The following is a 19,917-nucleotide window of genomic DNA, read 5'->3' as shown; positions in this document are numbered from 1 at the left end:
TTGAGTCACCAGTGATACAGGTTAAATACTTTACTAATTTGAAGGGAAAGGTGGGCAGTTTCTGTTGGCGACCTGTAGAATTCCATACGGCAAAATCCCTCGGTATGCAAAGCGTCCTGTGATTCGGTCCAGAGTGAGTGGGCCATCATGGACGGACACAAGCAGATGTCAGTGAGCGGCCGTGTTGAAGAGGACACAAATCTCAACTAAGCCTCTCTCGTCCTTATATAACACTCTCAGCAAGGCGTTATGCCTCACAGATCGCTGGTATTTATGAGTGACAATGACACACACACTCCACACAGGCTCAAGTCCCCGTTCTGAGCAATAGACTCTCTGTTTTTTTTCTTTCGTTTTTTTTTTTTTTTTTTTTTCAGGAGAGAGTATGAAATAAGAGGATATATTTAGAAACCTCCAACAAGAGCAACCGCTCTTTGTGTACTGAACGCTACATTCTCTCTGTCTCAGTGCAACCTGAATCCATCCATGAGGTCCTTTTTCATCATGCTGCATGTGTGTCTGCATCCCTCCATGCGCTTTGTCAAACCAAGAATGGGATCCGACAATTGGTGTCTCTCCCCACCGCCATTTATCCTTGTGGTCTTTTTGAGGCAAAGCCATTTGTGCCATCAGATCGGCAGCCGACTTTAAAAGCTATGAAGGGGCGAGCCTGATTATTGTTGGCAGTTGGTCCCTCTCCCGTGGAGGAGCCCCATCGCTCGTTGCTACATTTGACTCATCCTTCTGCAGTCACGAGGTCAACAGGTACTTGTGCTCGTTCGTCTGCTGGGTTTCTCCTCCACTCGGAGCTGCCAGCACCGGCAGCCTCTCCGGGCTGGAGGGGACCATGCAGGCTCGGTAGAGGATCAGACAGAGGAGGAGCAAGAGGATGGCGACGAACGTGTTGCAGGCGATGGCCACCAATGCAGCTGTGGACAGTCCTGTCATGCTCCCTTCAGATTCCATCATTAAGCTGGACTGCAGTGTCCAGAGACTTTAAGCTGGTTCCCTGACGTCCCTCTTTCATTAGTGGGGAATGTTTCACACTGAGCATCATCCGAGTCTTGATTGAAGATTGGGATTATTATTACTCATTCCCGCAGATTTAATTTACTTTCCTCCCATCACATAGGCTTAGGTACTGTGAGGCAAAAAAAACAGTATGTGTTGTGTCTGTAAAAAGGGGAGTGTTCCTTGGTGCGACGCACATTGTGTTTTGAGGAATATTTATGTCGGACGAGAAACCGGGAAGCCTGTCTGCACTTCTCGCTGCAGATAGGAATGTCAGCTGCTCAAGGCTCTGTTTTTCTTTTTTAGCCGCTTTCAGGTGACAGGCCACCGCTCAGCCAGACAGATGAGCCTCGCAGCATTTTCTGGAAATGCGGATTTCACAGTCATCAAGGTAGACGGTCAAAACACAGCTTACGGTTCCAGGAAATGACTATCAGTGCCTGCAAGAGAAGAACAGATAGGACAATTAGGAAGACAGAGTACGTGGAGCGACGGATGAAAAAGCTTTGTGTCAGTCAGTAAACGTATTAACATTCATCCAGTGCGCAGACAGATAGCTGCATCGTTGAACTTTTCACATGGCTGCATCTGGGCTGGTGTGACCCAGTGAGCAGAGGCTGTTTTTTTCTAGGGTTTGTGTCATTCGGTTTGGAAATTCGATGAATTTGTGTTTAGTATACATGCAGATATTAGGCTGTAAAAAATCTTCTTGGGACATATTTTATCCATTTTCAGCAGCAAACTGAGCGGAGGGCCTCTGGGTTGGGTTGCCAGGTACTTACATCCCACACAGAACTGAGAGACACCTATTTGATTTGCATCACTATGAAATCAGGAGATTACCAGGATAAATTACCAGTCTTCTTACCAATTACCAGGGTTAAAAATGGAGACTCCAGTGAAAGATGGGAACGTTGACAGGCATGAAATTAGAAACAAGTGCCGATTCTTGGTCTGTAAACGCCGTTTCTTGTCACAGTCTAGGATTAGAAGCTTCATTATTTAAGTTTGCATTGTCCTCAAATGCTGTAAATTCCTAATTAAATTGTCTTGAGTACAATTACCACACGCAAACACAAATCAAGCATCATTCCACTACAGGCCTCCCCTTCCCGTAGGCTATACAGCCATACATATATTCTTGTGACTGAACTAATGTCTGTTTTCAAAGCAGAACTATGTGCAGCAAACAGAGTTTTCGGTTTGAAAGAATTGGCGTCCATCCACGTGTCCTGGAAGATTTCAATGTCCCCAGAACTGGAGAAATTCTGGTCCCAGTTTTATCTGTGTTTACCGAGCAAGAAAACAATTGAGGCAGACTGCTGATGCCTTGACCTTTTGGGAATGAGACTCAGCAATCATTTAACTCGCTTCGGAATCACTTGCTTCACCTCAGCACACTCGAAATTTTGCTTGGAGAGAATCATTTTCACCAGACATTATGACGGAGAGATTTAGGTATGTTGGACTTCCACAGGTTGTCCCAGAAAAAAAAAGTAATAACTCGGTAACACCAGGCACCTGATGGGGGCGGCTAGTGATCGGAAGGTTGCGAAGTGACCTTGAGCAAGATACCGAACCCCAAATTGCTCCTTGTGTGCAGTTGGCACCTTGCATGGTGGCCTCTGCCATCAGTGAAGGGCCCTGTGACGACTTGTCCAGGGTGTACCCTGCCCTCGCCCAGAGACGGCTGGGATTGGCTCCAGCAACAAACCCCGCGACCCCTTGAAAAAGGGATAAAGCGTTTACAGACCATGACGTGACATGACAGGCACCAGATCCCATGTGTTTAGATTCAGCACATTTTACATTAAGCTGTTGTAAAATAGCCGCTGTACAACTCTGCACTCCACACACACAAGAATGCATTTCCCTCTTTAAAGTTGCTTATCTTGGCTCTCCACTCCATTGCCTCAGCTGTCCGTATGCACTGCTTTTAAAGTGATGATATCGACGTCTGTGATTGTTACAAGACCAAATCCAGTTCCTAAGGAACCCACTGATATGGTGCGGTGATGGATTCCTCTTAATCCCATCCCAACGTGCACTGCTGGCGCTCTGCAAGCCTTCAGCCACACACCAGAAAATGCAACTGCGCTGTGCACTCTGCGATTTGATTCACCTAAATAAGCTCAACCTGTGTTTCAGATCAGATGCTGCCTTGCCTTTGTTCCACATGCGCCCTCACACGGCTCCACGCACAGCCTCCACGTGCTCATCTCTCTTCATAATCCTTCAAATTAACATCTGCAGACGGCCCACATGCTAAATGAGGGCGCACAATATCAGGAACTAGATTGAAAATTCACTTCCCATTATTTTTCCCATTCTGCTAAATTAGCATATCCATAAATTTGCATGGGAATGGCACTCCACAGTGTGGATAGTTAACAATGAACTTACGCTACAGTGAGAGTGAAATGGGTGAATGGTGTTTACATGGAGAGTGCTAATGAGTCCTGCTGAATTCATGAAATCCACCCAAAGATATAGAAAGCGAAAATACAGACAGTGCCACTTACTCTGAGGATCAATTAAAGAAATTCAGGTGAGAGTGTCTGAGTGAGTTGAGATCAGTCGTCTTTATGCACAGACAACACCTGTCATTTCATTTTGTTTTCTTTCACCATGAATGTCATGAAAAGTCGACAATGACAGAACATGAACATTTTCCTCCTTGTACAGTCTTGTTGGATGAAATTCAGTCCGATTAACGATGTAGTTTCTATTCATTAATTGCATTAGTCAGGGCGGCAGTTTGTTATTGAGCCTTTGATATGAAATTGTAAAAACATTGGCGAGAAGATAAACCTGCAGCACGGCAGAGAGTGGGAGCTGTCAGTTTTAATTTGTATCTGCCCGAAGGTGCAAAAAGAAAAGGTGCACTTTTTTGGGGAGGGATGAAATTTTAATCACAAGAGGAAAATCTTCTTCATCTTCTTCTTTGTTGTATGCCTGAAAACTAACTAACTAAACAAACAAACTCTCTTCATTTTCATCACTGAATAAACTGACCAAACAAACTGACCTGAAAGGACAGTTTCATACTGTTTTAATTTGTTTATATGTGGCGGACCCTGCCACCTTTCTTGTACTTTAAACAGTGTTCTGTGAGAACAGCTTGTTTATTCCGTTACGGAGAAAATGAACAAACACGTTGTCATTATTACTTTGTTAATATTGTATTCATTAAAATTCTGACTTTGAACGTCTTCTTCAAAACCAAACATTGCCCCTTTAAAGCTCAAGAATTGTGGCCCTAGTTCTCACTTCAGGAGTTTCTCTCTCAGTTCTCAAACAAGTGGTCAATAACATCGCTTCCCGGGAGAAAAGCTTATGAGTCACGAGGATGTAACTCCCCCAGCAAAATCCCTCCCTTGAATCTCTCTTTGCTTATCAGTCGATTCTTCTTCTGTTTGTCTCTTTCCCTCTCGAGGTTACGCTCTGCTGTAAAACAGGTCTTCCTGGAAGTGTTGGGAAACCCCCGCTACAATGCTTTACTTACATAATACGACAACATACAAAACATCTGCATGCAAGTGACAGTGACACACACACACACACACACACACACACACACACACATCTGTTTATCAATCAGTCTGATCATGTTAATCAGATTCCCCCGCTTCTGCCAATTTCATGCCCCCCAATAGCTGTAACGGGAGACGCGGCTGCCCACAGACTGTGACGGCTGGATTTGATCAGAGAGCGTTTGATGTGGCTTTGGTGCAGCCGTCAACCCTCAGGTGGAGAGCAGCCTCCCTTCCATCACTCTTCAGAGTGTCGAGGGAGGGTTTGTTATTCATCACAAACACTTCAGAACTTCTCCTGAGAGTCTGAGGCTGCAGCAGATCTCCTGTGTGGGTCGCTGCTTAATTCTAGTGTCTAATTGTGTCCCGTTTTAAGAGGCTCGGTTTGCCTCCATGCATGTGGGAAAAAATGTCAACTTCAGCCCACAAGGATGCTCAGACTTTTGAATTTCGTGTGCCGTGACATGCCGGAGCAAAGTACTAGTTGCTCACTTACCCCACCAGCCAACAGTTTGCCTTCCTGCATAAATATCCCACTGTATCTTTCTGCCGTCCTCTGTTCTCCGTTGCGCGGGTAACAGTTCCCCACCTCAGCTGTCCACCATGCTCTTTTCCCCTCCTCTCATCTCTGCTGCCTCTGTCTCCCCCTCTCCCATTCCATCTCCATCTGCTCCGCTGCAAATCACACACACACACTCACACACACACAGCTGAAGACGAGGCAGGACTGCACACTCACTGGCTTGTGAGCGAGCTTTAAAGTAGAGGAGAGACAGGGAGAGAGAAAGAGAGCGAGGAGGGGCTGTGCGTGTGGATGTCAGCAGTGATATCAAGCGTATTGGAGAGAGGGGAACGGGTTGGATGTAATTACACAGGGCTGCTGCGGCTGCAGACAGGAGCGGAGGGAGGGGTGGAGGTTGTTACGCAGAACAAGCACGGCCGCCTGTCAGACAAAAAAAAAAAAAACAAAACAATGACTTCCGCCTCGCAAACAAATTGTTTCAGCTGTTCAGCACAACAGAGGGAGGCACGCTCGGCTATTATGAGAGGAATCCAAATTAAGGCGCCATCAAGTCAATTGTGTCGTCTGTATATGGCACACCCGGGGCAAAGTTTACCCAGTTTCCAAAACTGGAACTTTTCCTTCTTTGTCCTCGTCAAATGGTTGTTCGTCCGTCCTGATGATGCTCCCATTTTATCCAGCACCACCCCTCCTTTTGTGGTTATGCTAATGACGCACCCTTCAGGGTTTGATCGTGCCCTATGACTGGATACTCCAGAAACACATTAGTAGGAGCATTTATGTATGAGTTTATAAAAGCTGGAACACTATAAAACATTGATAGAACAGAATGTAATAATATGATAAATCTTTTTGTCATATACACAATCGAAAACATAACACAAAGAGTATATTTAATGTGTTACCTCATCAACTACATGTATTTTTTTAAACATTTTCTTATTCTGAATTTGATGCCAGCAACTTATTTCTCAACATTTGTGACAGTGTTACCAGAAAAGTTGCAGAATGCTCAAAAACACATAACATAATACCCTCGAGCTCTAGTAACAAGATACAAGTGTTTTAAATCTCTGTTAGCTGGGAAATGATCCCCATGTCATGGTTTCCAGTAAGTGACTCCGTTAGATGAACTGCTCACAATAGGATTCAGGCGCAGAGAGAAATGTCTGTAAGAATGAAGAGCAGCTAGCAGAGAGTTAAACAATTAACATCGCAGTGTTTGAGGAATGCACAGGGAACCCACACAGAAATGCTCCAGGAGGAGATCATTGCAAATCGTTTTCATCAGAGCGGATTGACGATCCTTCTTCGTCAGCCACACTGATGTCTCTCATGGGATCGAGTCGCTCCGACTTCCCAGTTATCTGAAGGTGGGGGGTTGACAACGCAGCACATGCTCAGCGCGAGGACACGAACCGACATCTGGCTGGTGTGCAGAAAGCCAGATGAACGTGTTTTTATCTCACTAAGAAGACTTTTATTGTTGTTGTTTAATCTGTTTGTTTTTATTTTTAGGATTAATTATGGTTTAATCAAATCTTGCGAAGCCCTCTCGAAGAAAGTAACAGGATTAGAGATGTTTCAGGCGCAGGTGGAATAACCAAGACTCTAATTACACTGTTTACTGAGGCTGACGCCGGTGATATTCGGATCACGGCTTCATTACGGCTGGCTGACGAAGGCAAAGCAAAATATTAAAGAATGAAATGAAGGACAAATGAAAACACTCCGTCAACTGAGTGACTGATATGAAATGTTTAATTTATTTTTAGAATTGAAACGCATTTGTCGAAGCAATTCCAATCAACTATCAACATTATTAGTAATGACGTCAGTGTATACAGTCAACTGTCAAACAAATAATTGTTTTGGCAGATTTCTTAACGGGGCACTGTGTAGTTTTAAAAGGAGAAATTCCAACTATGTAATTCACTTTTAAGTACAAAGCGAGTGAGTTTTGAATTCATTATATAATTCGTTTATAATTGCAACTAGGATTAAAATAAGTTGTTTTCTCACCGAGGAACCTGCTTCTGTCTTTAGACACACTAGCTTGCTCTATGTTCAGTACAGATACAGGTGTTGCGTTCATTTGAGTATGTTTAACTTCTCCTCTGCTTGATGAATGATGGCATGAATATACACTCTGCATGTTTATTCCCTTATCTGTTCACTCTTTAACCAACTGGAAGGCAGGACCAGTGCTGGGGAAAATATTCTGCTTGAGGCCCCTCTGCAGGCCAGAAATATTATTACTGGCAAATGTGGACGGGTCCAGGTTGTAACTTTGAATTGACTTTGGAGGACAACTTTGTAGACTTACAGGCTTCACGGGAAAAGTCAAGAATCTGCAGCCTCCAGGTGGTAGGACTGTTAAGCATCGCCATCCTAAAGTCATCAGTCGTATAACAGGCTAGTCATGTAATCTGTGATTAATGGCAAAACAACATAGGCTACTGTTAAACCAAAAAAAAAAAAGCAGAATTTACCAGAAAAGGCTTCATGTTGTTCTCCTGTGAAACTGTCTCTGTCTCACACACAACTCCAAATGCCAGGATCTGGGATCAAAGTCAGTTATGGCTTTGAGAGGGAGAGGCTGTTGCAAAACAGATTGGCACCTTGGCAGCGCGTAGGCAGGACATACTGTAACTCTCTGTTCGCTCCCAAAACGTGACGGCAGACATTTTCTTCGAAGCGGGTTTTCCCAGAAGCAAAGACGGAGGAAGATCAGGAGGGGATAGGGGGGAAAAAAGCCGCACACAGCTGTGACGGCAGAAAATAAGACTTATTACACTTTCATCTGTCATCTGGTCGCTATAAATCTAAATTCCCAGCACCTGTGGGATGAATATTAAAATCATGGAAAATGTGTGGGAGGAAATCTGTCTTCAATGCTGATTTCGCTGCCAGACAGTGGCTGAAACTCCTCAGAAGACAGAAAACAATACAAGCAGAGGTCTGTTGGATATACTGGCTCTTATTACTGTCTTCTTGGAGCGCACCTACTCTTTTATGTCGGACGGATTGACGTGATTTGAAGATTAGACTTTCATCATCAAGGACTTTACTGTGAATGCAAATGTGCTGATGAATGTTGTGTTTGCACAGAAAGACAATCTTAAAAACTTGCTATCCTTAAATTACATCATTTGAGACCTGGGTTGCACTGAGGTTTGTCGCTTGAAGTTCATCAAATGCAAACATGATTCGCTGGGCTTTCTCTGTGGCCTTCTTCCTGATCCTAAAGAGTCATAACTTGACTGTGTGGCTACGTGACCTCCCTCCGTGAGCTTTTTATTATCAGGGGTTGTATGAACTTAAAAACACACAATATGTATTTTCCACCACTAGAGATCTCTCGGTCAAAACAAAAGCCGTTTGCTGAGTGTTGTGTGGGTGGGGAGGGCGTGGTGAAAAGTGTCCGGGTAGAGCCGGACCCATCAGAGGAATAAACAGCCTGAGTAACGTCAGATCCTGCTCTGATCTGGAGCCGTTTTCCAAGCTCAGAGACTACTTTCAAGATTTTGGAATTAAAAAGTGGATTCGCCCTCCCCCTGTTTTACAGACCCGCTTGCAGCAGTGATCCATGGGGCTGACCTCCATTGTCAGGTGTTTATGGCTGAGTTTGTCGAGAGGTTAAATTCAGACATACAGACACTCAGTGGTTGAGTCTCACTTCCCTCCTCACCGTCTGACTTATCTCGTAAGTTAGAGCGAACAGGCCATCAAATGAGAGCGGCATTTAGAATTCTCTGGTTTTGAGCACTGTTGGAAATATTTATGAACATATGTGGGATAAAGTCGGCCACTGAACATAATATATAACAAAGGTGTTGTTGTGTAGTTTACGACTTTTTAAAGTAGAATTCTTAGATATTATATCTTAAATTGTTTAGTATCATTAAAAGGTAACATAGCTATGTTCAGATAGCTGTGAAGTATTTAACTTAAGATGCCGCATCATCAGGAATTTATTTCATGACCAAATTTCTCTTGCAAATCCCAGACCTTTATTCTTATATTTCGGGACACACACGCACACACACACACACACACTGGCCTGTGACTGCTCAGTAATCCACTGCCTGACTAAATGTAAACGTAAACCATAATTAGATCAATTCATACACAGCCGAAACAGCCAAATATCATTTATTTCTCCATTCATCTCTCATTCATCTTTGCTTCCCACAGATAAGCCCGGGCGTCTCTTCGCTGCAGTGTTAGTAATCTCCCCCTAGCACACCACACACCACCGTGCTGCAGATATCAGTGGCCGCTCGGAACGGCTTCCTCCAGCTGAAACACACCCACACACGTGAAGCTGATAAGCATAACGTTTCAGAATGGAACTGAGGAACCGCAGGACGTGTAATTCACAAAAAAAAAAAAAAAAAAAGCTGTTTTCAGAGTGGGTGCAGTGTGCTCAGCATGCTCAGTCTCAGCCTTTGTAAGTGTGGATGATGTAGCAGGCAGGAGTGTGTTGATGTTGGCATATCGATGTGATATCCAGTAGTCTTCATACATGCCTGCGTAGTGACAGCCATTATTTGTGTGATGACGCGATACTCTACAGGATGAATCATCCATACAAAAACAAACTGCAGCAGGTCAGAGAGGGCCATGTCTTGCAGGTTACTCTTAGGTGAACAGTTGTGATGTAAAAAACAAGATAATATGAAACCTAACAAAAAGAAACAGAACAGAACATATGCCAACAGTGCATGTGATTTCATATTTAATCCAAAATATACGGAATATGTAACCTCTCAGTTAGTCTTTTGATTGAAACGTTTACATTTTGTTATTATTTACCTACCAGTGATAGACAATCGTCGTTGGTCATCAACACTTGATCACAGTCTGGTGTGTGCTGGATAATTTCAGGGTCCTCTACGTAACTGCCACTATAAAACCTTTCATTCCCCAGACTTCAGGCCGAGCCTCACGGGACACAGATCAGCCAGGATTGCCACACAAGTGTTCAAATATAGCTGCCACTAGAGGACATTTGGAACAAGCATGCAAGCCGCCCCCTTTGTATTTATTTCTGCACCATGGTGGAACCAGTGACGAACCACAGACATGTTGAAATCAAGGGTTGAAGAAGATTTTATAACAGTCAACTCCTCTGGCTGACTGGGCCTCTCTTCAGCGGGGCAGTGTCCCTTTGTCTGTGTGAAGACCCCAGTTTCATAAAATAAATTAATTCAAAGATTGATTTAGATTAAACTAATGAGATCTCCCCAGACAACCATCCGGCCACGCTGCCACTAGCGTCCGTAACAATCGATGGTGGGCGCCACTTCAAGTGGATAAAGATATGGGTCGACACAAGCAATATCGGTGTAGACGCGGGTGTCAAAATACTCTGTTAACACGTTTATGCACAGAGTGAAACGCGTCTCAGCAGCAGACGGCTGCAAATAGGCGGTGACAGTTTGTCAAACGACTGTCAGAGATATTCAGTGACCCACTGCATCCAGATCAACAAACACTGAGCGGGACCACGTCGTAGCGAGCCTTCTGAGGTTAAAGCAGCTATAATCAATATGTGTTTATTAACTCTGGATCACATAATTAAGTGCATGTGAATTGGGTGACTCAGCGATGAATCCACAATGTTTTAGTGTTGTTTAGCTCAGTCTTTTGGGTTTTCTGGCATGGCATTTCGCTGTTTTGGTTTCCCTCCCACAGCTCTCATCAGGTACAAACCAAGACGCACAAAACTGTGTATATTCCTGACTGAAAACTGAATGTACATACTAACTTTCCTCAGATTAACGAGGCTGTGTGTGTGCCTGATTCTGTTGTATAGATCTCAGTCTTTGTGGAAACGGCTGTGTATTCGTGAGCTTGATTTCCATATCTACAGTTATCCACCAACTGACATGGAAAACATCCTTCGACACTGTTTGCATATTGATACTTGTGCACCATCACTGCAAATGATCAAATGAAAAGATCATCAGCGGGGAAGTAATTGTTCCTCTGAGTTACCTTTTACTGACTGGCAAACCTAAACAAGCATGTTTCAGTCTAAAGTTACATCTCTCACCTTATATTTCAGGTCCACCTCATCGTTTCACCCACAGGAAAATATGTGCACGGCCTGTCTGACTTAGAGGTACGCACATTCTTTCTTTGTAAATATCGATTTATGTGCGGGAGAAGGCGCACGCATCGTTTGTACATCCAGCCACGGATGTACCAGTAGGTGGCAAGATAGCTGCCAGCATATACTTCTTTCCCGTGCAAAAATAAAATAAAATAAAATAAATTGGACAAGGAGGAGATAGAGGGGACAAAAAAACAGAGCAAAAAGGAGAGTAAATGTTGTACCACAGTATGTCAGGTGGTCACAAATATGACCATGTATATATAATGCTGATGTTGTTCCGTATCTGCTCACTGTATAGACAGGACAACAGGTGACAGCCTGTCCAATACTGTGTCTTCAGCCATTTAAATGCCTTGAAAGAAAAAAAAAAGGGGAAAAAATGGTGTTAAAAAAACGAACATCAAACATTATAGGAAATATTTTGTCGGTACAGAAACTGAATTCTCGGGGAGTGTCGATGGCTTCGGGCACCTGAACGCATGTTTACCCTTCCTGCCCTGCATCGTTCCCACAGATATCCTCTTTCATTTATTCAAACTGGATTAAACTGCTGCTCCCTGGGAGGAATGTGTCATGGGATATGTAGGTATGGAGGCTCTATCTGTTGCTAATGGAAGCAGCTGGTTAGAGTGGCCTATTTATGAGCACTTGATATGAGTCATGGAGTGCTCTCCGGCTATAGCGCGGCTAACAACACAAAACAGCACAGCCTCAGGTGAGCCGCTGCTGTGAATGCAAGCTGGAAAGCAGTGTAATTCATTATTATGGCACAGAAAAAAAAGCAGCTGTCTCACAAAGCTGGAAAACAGCATCTTTCTAATGTACCGTAAAAAAAAAAATAAATAAAAAATTGCATGAAAACCATATTAATGAACTGCGATTGTGTGAATGTTCAATACAAAGAAGCTTCATTATATGGTAAGGTAATCAGCTTCCTGTCACAAAGTCTACCTCTATCCCCGGATAATCGCGCTAAGTGCTTTCAAGTCGCCTAATCCCCACACTCATTTCATTTTTCATCCTGTTCTCCCGCACTTTGCTTTGGTGCCACATCAAAGAGGTGGCACTACAAACACGTCGCGTTTCTCTTTCAAGTAATGGGAGTTGATAGTACAAGACTGCTGCCAAGGCTCATTTGTCCAAGTGCAACAGAATAACTGCTGAAACTTGGCAGACAGCCCGTTACATCAGAGGTTTGCTTACTTTTTTTTTTTTGAGTTGCACCTGCACACAGAAGATTGCTTTGATGGGCGAGAGGCAAACAGGTACGTTTTGTTTTGCTTTGTGCGGAGCATGTACGTTATAATGTGGAGGTCACTGTTCCGCCGTGGAGAGCCGTGGAAATCAATGTATGAAAAAAACAGCCACGCAGAGTGTTTCTGCTCAAGAGCTAACAGTGAAAAGCTGATGGGGCGTTTAAAAATGGGCTGCGCAGGATCGGGACCCTCCTGCTTGAACCCCCTCTGAATCACCACTTCATTTCCAGCCCACCTTTTTATGTCACTTTTTTTCATATGTTTCAGTTACCTCGCAACAGGGTCGCTTCTGCTTGACCACATGACACGCCGGGTCGGGAAGTCTTCTATATTTAGTTGGGGATATACTATGACATATCCAGCGACATGAAAATGTTCCAAGGGTGGTTGGTTGTAGTTCCAGGTTCAGGGGGAACTCGGGTGAATAAAGAAATATTTCTTTAAATGATTCTAACACTTGTGCTTTAAGGACTAACATGGTTAACATGGTTAAAAGATTTAAAAGGAGGGGTGGGGTGTGAGGATCCAACAGGCAACAGGTGTGGAGGATCTCACAGACATGTAATGTGATCTTTTGGTTTTGTTTATGATATGAAAGCTTTGATGCCAGATTCTGGCATTCGGGCCTGACACGTCGATCCACACAGGAAACACTAGTCATTAACCCGATGAAATGAAGTGAGCTCATGAAATATTCCCCGTGCTTACGAGGAAAGGTCAGAAATCGCTTTAACATGTTGTCCAAGGGGCACTTGAGAGGTGGATTTGAAAAGGAATGGTCAGAACTGAGGCAGCAAAGGCCAAAATACTCTCAATTTCTCAAATTTTAGTCTAGAGCCAAATAACCATATTTGAGACATTATTTATGTCATTTGAAGCAACATTATGTAACTTTTATTTACCTTAGAAAAACAGTTTTAAAATCATCAACCCTTCCATTACTGGCTTCTGCACTATGAAACATCAGTGAGAGAGAAGGATCACAGCCTTTCATACATGTTTACTTCAACATATAATAACACTATAACACATGACATTTTTATGAAGTAATGAGTTTTGTTTGTAGTAAGCACCGACTTTATCTGACAGACTGTTCCGGGCCTTGGTTTGTTTTTACAACCACTCAGAAACTGTTGGGGGCGCACAAAAAAGTTTCTGCATGAAGTTGATCTCAAGTGAAACTCTCTGCAACCTAGGCTTTTTTGTGACTGTATATGAATCAAACCTTCATGTAAAAGCATAATGACCACGAAAGAGGCACTTTTAAGATTTACCATATTTTCGTTTTTGGATCAAGCTCATTTTCTCAGTGCACTTTTACATAGCATCAAAATCGCTATTTTTAAAACACCACGAAGGCTCGACACAACATGAAACTTTGCTCGTAGTATCAGCAGGGTCTCTACACATAAACACGAGCACTGAGAACATTGTTTGTGTACACAGAGTTTACTAAAAAGATACTTGTTGGGCAACTCATGTTAGCAGATGTTTCCTCCGCTCGCCGCCGTCCTGCCAGTGAGAAGTATTGATCTCCAAATGCGACGCAACATGGAGGTGAGTTAAGGTGGAACGCTCCTAAAGCTTAGTTCCATATAAATGTACGGATAATTTGTTGTTTTGTCGTTAGTGAAAAACAATATTGACCTTGAAGTTGAAAAAGGAGCCTCAGGTTACGTCACATTTGGAAATCACTACTTCTCTGCTGCCATGACGACTGGGAGCGGAACAAGCTACTGTTAAGGTGAGTTGTTAGAAAAACCTTCTTTTCAGTAAACTCTGTGTACACAAACAATGTTCTCAATGCTCGTGTTCATGTGTAGAGACCCTGGTGATACTATGAGCAAAGTTTCATTTTGTGTCGAGCCTTCTTAGTGTTTTAAAAATAGCGATTTTGACGCTATCGCAAAAGTGCCCCTTGCACTGAGAAAATTAGCTTGACCTGAAAACGAAAATACGGTAAATCTTAAAAGTGCCTCATACGTCATTCACAAAAAAAAGCCTTGGTTGCATTTTGGCGAGAGTTTCACTTTAAAGTGAGACTTTGTACCCTCTGCTGGACAGTACTCACTCCAGCCACAAGTGAGAATCAAACACAGGCTTAACATTTTGCAACAGCAGCACAAGCAGAGCAGAGTAAGAAAGTCAGTGAGGTTCAGCTATCTAACCAAGGTCTGCTAACATAAGCTAACAGTGGCTAACGTGAGCCACTGGTCATACCTCTCCACATATAGCTGTATCAGCAAAACCCATGACCACATTGAATGGAACAAGGGTTAGTTTTATTGCTCATGAGCTTGAATTGTATCTGTGAGGGGAACACTGTGTTATTATCTCTTTTAAGGATTAATAGTCTCACTTTAAAAAGCTTGCTCCAAACCCGCAAGTGAACAGATTCACGTGTAAAACTGGTGGAGTGCCCCTCTAGAGTAAAACTGGAGTAGTGAAAACAAAATGAACCAACGACAGGTTTGTTTCTATAGTAGTTCTTAGACACAAGCTTGATGTACAGCAGGAACAATGTAGACAGTTAATGTAAGACTTTGCTGTTGTCAATAAAAAGCATCCAAACACTGTCAGACACATTATAATAATGGTGAATATAAATGTTCAGAACATCAGCATGATTGTGGAAACAAAAGTAGTGTTTTCTTGTCTTAATATCAATATCAAGCCCTCTCGTCAAGTGTGTTATCTTTCTGGAGGAAGTAGGTATTATTCTGTTAGTTAGACGAGTCATGAAAAAAAAAAAGAAAAAGAAAAAGTGAAAATACATTTATTACATGAGGGCCACAGCCTGACCGAAACTTGCCATAGGAAGCTGCCATTTTGTCGATATCAATCACTGAAATGTGTACATGCAACAGAATTTACAGTCCTCGGTTGTCCATGTGAAGAGTGTTAATGTGGGAGGAAGCCACGAACAGAAGAGGGAAAGTCAGAGTCCTTACACCGGCAGATGGTACAGTACGAACTGGCCACCCCGAGCCCATTCAGACATCACCATCATCAGTTTCTGTTCAAGTGTTTGTTTGTTTGTTTGTTCTCTACTTCCTCGCTCCACTTCCACAGCACTAGAAGTCCATCTGGAACACAGGCAGAAGCACAGGAAATAAAAGGGATTTTCACATTGAAGAACATTCTTGTCATTCTATCTATATTGAAATGATATTACAGGAGACACACCAAGCAGAATATTGAAGAACTGTATTTACTTTCATTTACACCGACTGGTCAGATTATGTAATTTTGCTTTCATGAATGCATAATTTAAGATGCATATTTCATATACAGTCATACCTTCCCTTCCACTAATGTGCTGCATCATCTGTGATGTCATGTGTCACCATCGCAGATATGACACAAAATATTCAGCCGGACTTATGGACTGTTAAAACTGATTCATGAATAATGACCCTAAGAAACTTGCTGTTGGTAGAGCAACAACAATGCCATAGTAGTTCTGGATCAACTATCTGACTGCTGCTGCAAATAAAACACAGCACACAAACACAAAACTAACATCTTGACATTTTAAAACACTAAGTATTGGCACCATGGGTCTATCATTCAAAGCAAAACAAGCTTGCGGGTGGAGCAGGAGGGGCAGAGGTGGTGCCCAGCTGCTCAGACCCCAGCAAGCTCTGGAGGAGACGGCGGGAGGAGAGCCAGACTTATCATCACTCCAGTTTATCAACCCAAGAACAGCAGTGATCTGTGCAGGCGACCCCCGTTGTCGAGTGTTTACAGACTGTAATATTGACTGCTGACTGGAGCTGGATGCAATGTACGTGGCTCTAGTGAGTGCTGACTTGAGTGGAGGGTTGACCTGAAATCAGAATCACAGAAACACACACCCTCCATGTGTCCTGTCGCTGTCCAGCTCACAGCTCCAGCACGGTAAATTCATCTGGGTCTATGTGACGAATAAACATTCTCACGAGCACAGCAAATACACAGCGGCATCGGTGAAGTGAGGCGTCTGCACAGACTCCAAAGGTTACTAAAAAACAACACCCTTTTCAGCCACAGTCTGTTGGAGTAGGATCCACTGCCGTACCACCAGACTACAGAGCAGCAGCATCTCACAGGCTGTGACACTCCTGAGCTCATCCTTAACACTCTCTTTGTCTAAAGTAGATGTAGCAGGACTCAAGGACTCGGTGATTATTTTGTTTTTTAAACCCTTGTTTGAAAAAGGAATATTATTTTATTAATACAGTTACATCCTGCATCCTGTATCTGATAGGAGTAATAATTCAAGCTCACAAGTTGGCCTAGCATGTCAGCCAGCTGTGCAGAATGAGAAACCAGAGAGGTTTAGTTTGTGTCCGAGTATTGTGTTTATTCACAGCAGCAGCTTTAGAGTTGACCAACAAAATGCCTTTGGTGTTCAAATGAAAATCATGAAAACGTCCGTGTCTTACAGTGGTAAAATGAACGATGCAGGTGATAGCGATGATTAGAAGGCCGATGATGATGGAGGCGACCGCAACGTAGAGGGCGTTCCTCCCCAGCCTCATCGACCCGTCAAAGTCCCCTTGATAGTAGCTGTTCCTAGACTGAGAGTAAGAGTCAGAGTTGCACATGGATTAAGGACTGGCACCAACAAACCTGCTGAACAGTTCAGAAAGCCAATAAGCGCTTTTACTCCCATGTAACGTAAACTGACCGGAACTCTAGCTTGGTTTAACAGTTTAACTCTGCCCTAGAAAATGTTGTCAAACAACACTTGCCAGGCCTGCGGACTGATCACCAGATCACCGGTAACAGAATACAGTGTTTACCGTCTGGTTTTTCAGTTTGCCGACTGACTTAATGTTCAGAATGTCAGCCTGCAACATGGACATTTTGATTCATTTTCCAAAATGGAATATCAGGCAGGTTTGTTTGATGGGCAGAGCAGGTGTGTGTGACTCGGTTTCATCTCGGTGTCCAACACACTGACTCACACCACCGCACGTCAGGACACTGTGTGACTGAAACACATTAAACAGCCCAAAGACTGAATGCATTTCTCCGCTCTCTGTGACACCAACCACACACAGCAGTAGTGCAAACTGTGAGATGTACAATGTACATAATCCATGCTCACCATGATGGAGAAGACCAGGGCCACGATGTTGATAGGGTACGCAGGACAAAAGCAGGTGAAAATAGTCAAACACAGGTAGCTACGCAGCGGAGGTGGAGGTTCCTGCTCTACTATGGATCCACGGTCAAAAAACACGCTCCCGCTCAGGGAACTTTTCACTTGTGGATTCAGCACTCCCAGAGCCATTCTGCCTTGCAGCGATAAAACACAGTCAGAGGGCGAAAAGCATCCAAATTAGAAAGGGTGACAAGCTGCAAATAGGCAGAACCTGAAGCGACAGAAATCCAACTGGAGGAGCTGAAGTCCCTCTTTTAACCAGAACCCAGAGGCTCAAAGATCCGGTTGATGTGTCTGATATGTTGTGTGTTTGGTTCTTGTCTTCTTTCAAAGCTTGGGGGGAAAAAAAAATGAAGTTTGTGGGGGGTGGGAGAGGGAGAAGGAGAGAGGTGGGAGAGGATCAGTAACCCTGCTGGCCTCCGTCCAGGACACTGCCCTCAGATGATGTGTGAGGAATCAGACTCTGTTTACCACTGTTGGCACCTCACAGAGCCACACAAAGTGCTGGTGCATCGCGAAAATAAGTTCAGTACCATGTTACATGTATGAATGTGGTTATCACTGTATGCCATTTAGAGTTTACAAGGGTCAGCGATTCAGCTGTACCATGCGGCCCTCTGTTTTGTCTGAAACTGTCACACTTTGGTTTTAAACTGCTTAAAACACTGTTGAAAACATCAGGCTGCGGTTAGCACACGGTTCATCCATCCACACATACTGTCACGAAATTGACATCACACTGGCATATGCAATAAATCACTGAGATCTGGAAAATAAATACTTGTCTTAGTCAACACAGACATATCACATCAACCATTTCAACTGAGTCAAAGCTCAAACCACATACTAAACCGAGAAATGTATATAACAATAATGTAACTGTATTTCGTGAGTATCTGCCTTAAAAGAGACATATAATGCTCAATTTAAGATTCATCATTTTGTTAGGGGTGACTACTAGAACAGGTTTACATGCTTCAATGATCAAAGAACACATCAGTTTTCTGAAACTGTCCAGCGCTGCAGCTCTGGCTTCCCCCTCTGTCTGAAATGCTCTGTTTTAGCCTCTGACTCTTTAAGGCCCGCCCTCCCAAATACCCCTCTGATTGGTCAGTTCACACATGTCTGACCCAGCACTGATGCAAATGTGCGACGTAGTGTGATGTCACAGAGTCGCAGAATTAAAGGCGGGACTACCGACGAGGCGTTTCAGGAGCAGTGTTTTCTGTGGGAGAGAGGAGCTGCCTATGGAGGGGACTCTGGGCTTTCTAAGATCTTTAAAGATCTTTTACCTGCATGAGAACATACAGTATATTAAACAGTAAAGGACAGGAAAAAAAAACAAAAAAGCACAACAGGTCTTATTCAAGGAGGTAAATGTGAAGTTTCATAGGTAAAAAGCTAAAATGACCTTCAAGATATAGCTGTAAAAACAAAGAATGTCTCCTGATCTTAGAGTCAAAGGCTTCAGAGGCTCGTGGGCCCTGTGAAAAACTGCTTACAGTCAGGACTGGGGTCACGACCAGGGTGGACCAAACAATGGAGGAGGGGGTCACAATATAACTGTCACACGTTTCCTTTGTGTTTAAAGCCTCTTATGTTTTATTGCATCTCTAAATTTCTCTGGTGGAAACTTTTTGTTTAAAGAAACAATAACCTGGTGAAAACTGGTTTAGTCTATTTATGTGTTGGGTTTTTTTTGTTTGTTTTTTTTGGCCAATCATCTGTGTTGGTGGTCTCAGGCCACACACAAACAGCAACACGTTGAACATCGAGCTGCACAAAATTGTTAACGAGCACTTTTCTGCCATACTTGAGTTACTTTTGCTCAGGTGCAGCTATGACCAGGGAGTAGTTCTAACTGTGAATTCAAAGATGCGTGTGGTATCACTCAATTTTGCGTTCAAATTGTCTCAGCCTTAAGTTCCACCTGCTTCGGGCGGTTGCTGCTGAGGTCAGAATAGTTTAGTTCAAAGGTAAAGTCAAATTCTTACTTCACAGCTTTGCATAAAAACCATCATTTGTGCGCTGCGTGTTTGGTACATTGGAGCACTTGTTTGCATAGGTAAAATCTGCTCGGGGAGGGCCGTCTTTTGTCACTCGTTTTGTGAATTGAGATGTGAGCTTTAAGTTGGAATCCATTTGATGAAGAGCAGTTGCAGGAGTAGAAGTTAAAAGGGGCTCTTCTGCACCTCAGACTGAATGCCGATGCTGGTCAACTGGTGTGACACTGACGCGCCTGCATTGACCCTCAGCTGTGAAGTGAAGACAACCAATCACAACGGAATGCTTTAGAATAATTTATTAGGATTTTAAAA

The 19,917-nt window shown here is 43.4% G+C and overlaps 1 protein-coding gene across 2 annotated transcripts; it reads right to left on the bottom strand.

Annotated features, from left to right (window-relative positions):
- Positions 1–14,825: 14,825 nt before the first annotated feature.
- On the bottom strand, positions 14,826–17,963 carry LOC119020948 (transmembrane protein 233). Of its 2 annotated transcripts, XM_037100765.1 has the most exons (4): positions 17,811–17,943; positions 17,543–17,729; positions 16,875–17,009; positions 14,826–15,533 (listed from the first exon to the last, which is right to left on the bottom strand). In XM_037100765.1, the coding sequence occupies exons 2-4, from the start codon at positions 17,726–17,728 to the stop codon at positions 15,522–15,524; spliced, it is 333 nt and encodes a 110-aa protein (XP_036956660.1). In that variant the 5' UTR covers position 17,729; positions 17,811–17,943; the 3' UTR covers positions 14,826–15,521. The 2 variants fall into 2 exon arrangements, with proteins under 2 accessions (XP_036956660.1, XP_036956659.1); XM_037100764.1 differs by having other exon boundaries at positions 17,543–17,963.
- Positions 17,964–19,917: the final 1,954 nt, after the last annotated feature.

The sequence above is a fragment of the Acanthopagrus latus genome, chromosome 6 (assembly GCF_904848185.1).
Source record: "Acanthopagrus latus isolate v.2019 chromosome 6, fAcaLat1.1, whole genome shotgun sequence".
Taxonomy (NCBI): Eukaryota; Metazoa; Chordata; class Actinopteri; order Spariformes; family Sparidae; genus Acanthopagrus; species Acanthopagrus latus.
This window is presented reverse-complemented; position numbering and strand designations above follow the sequence as displayed.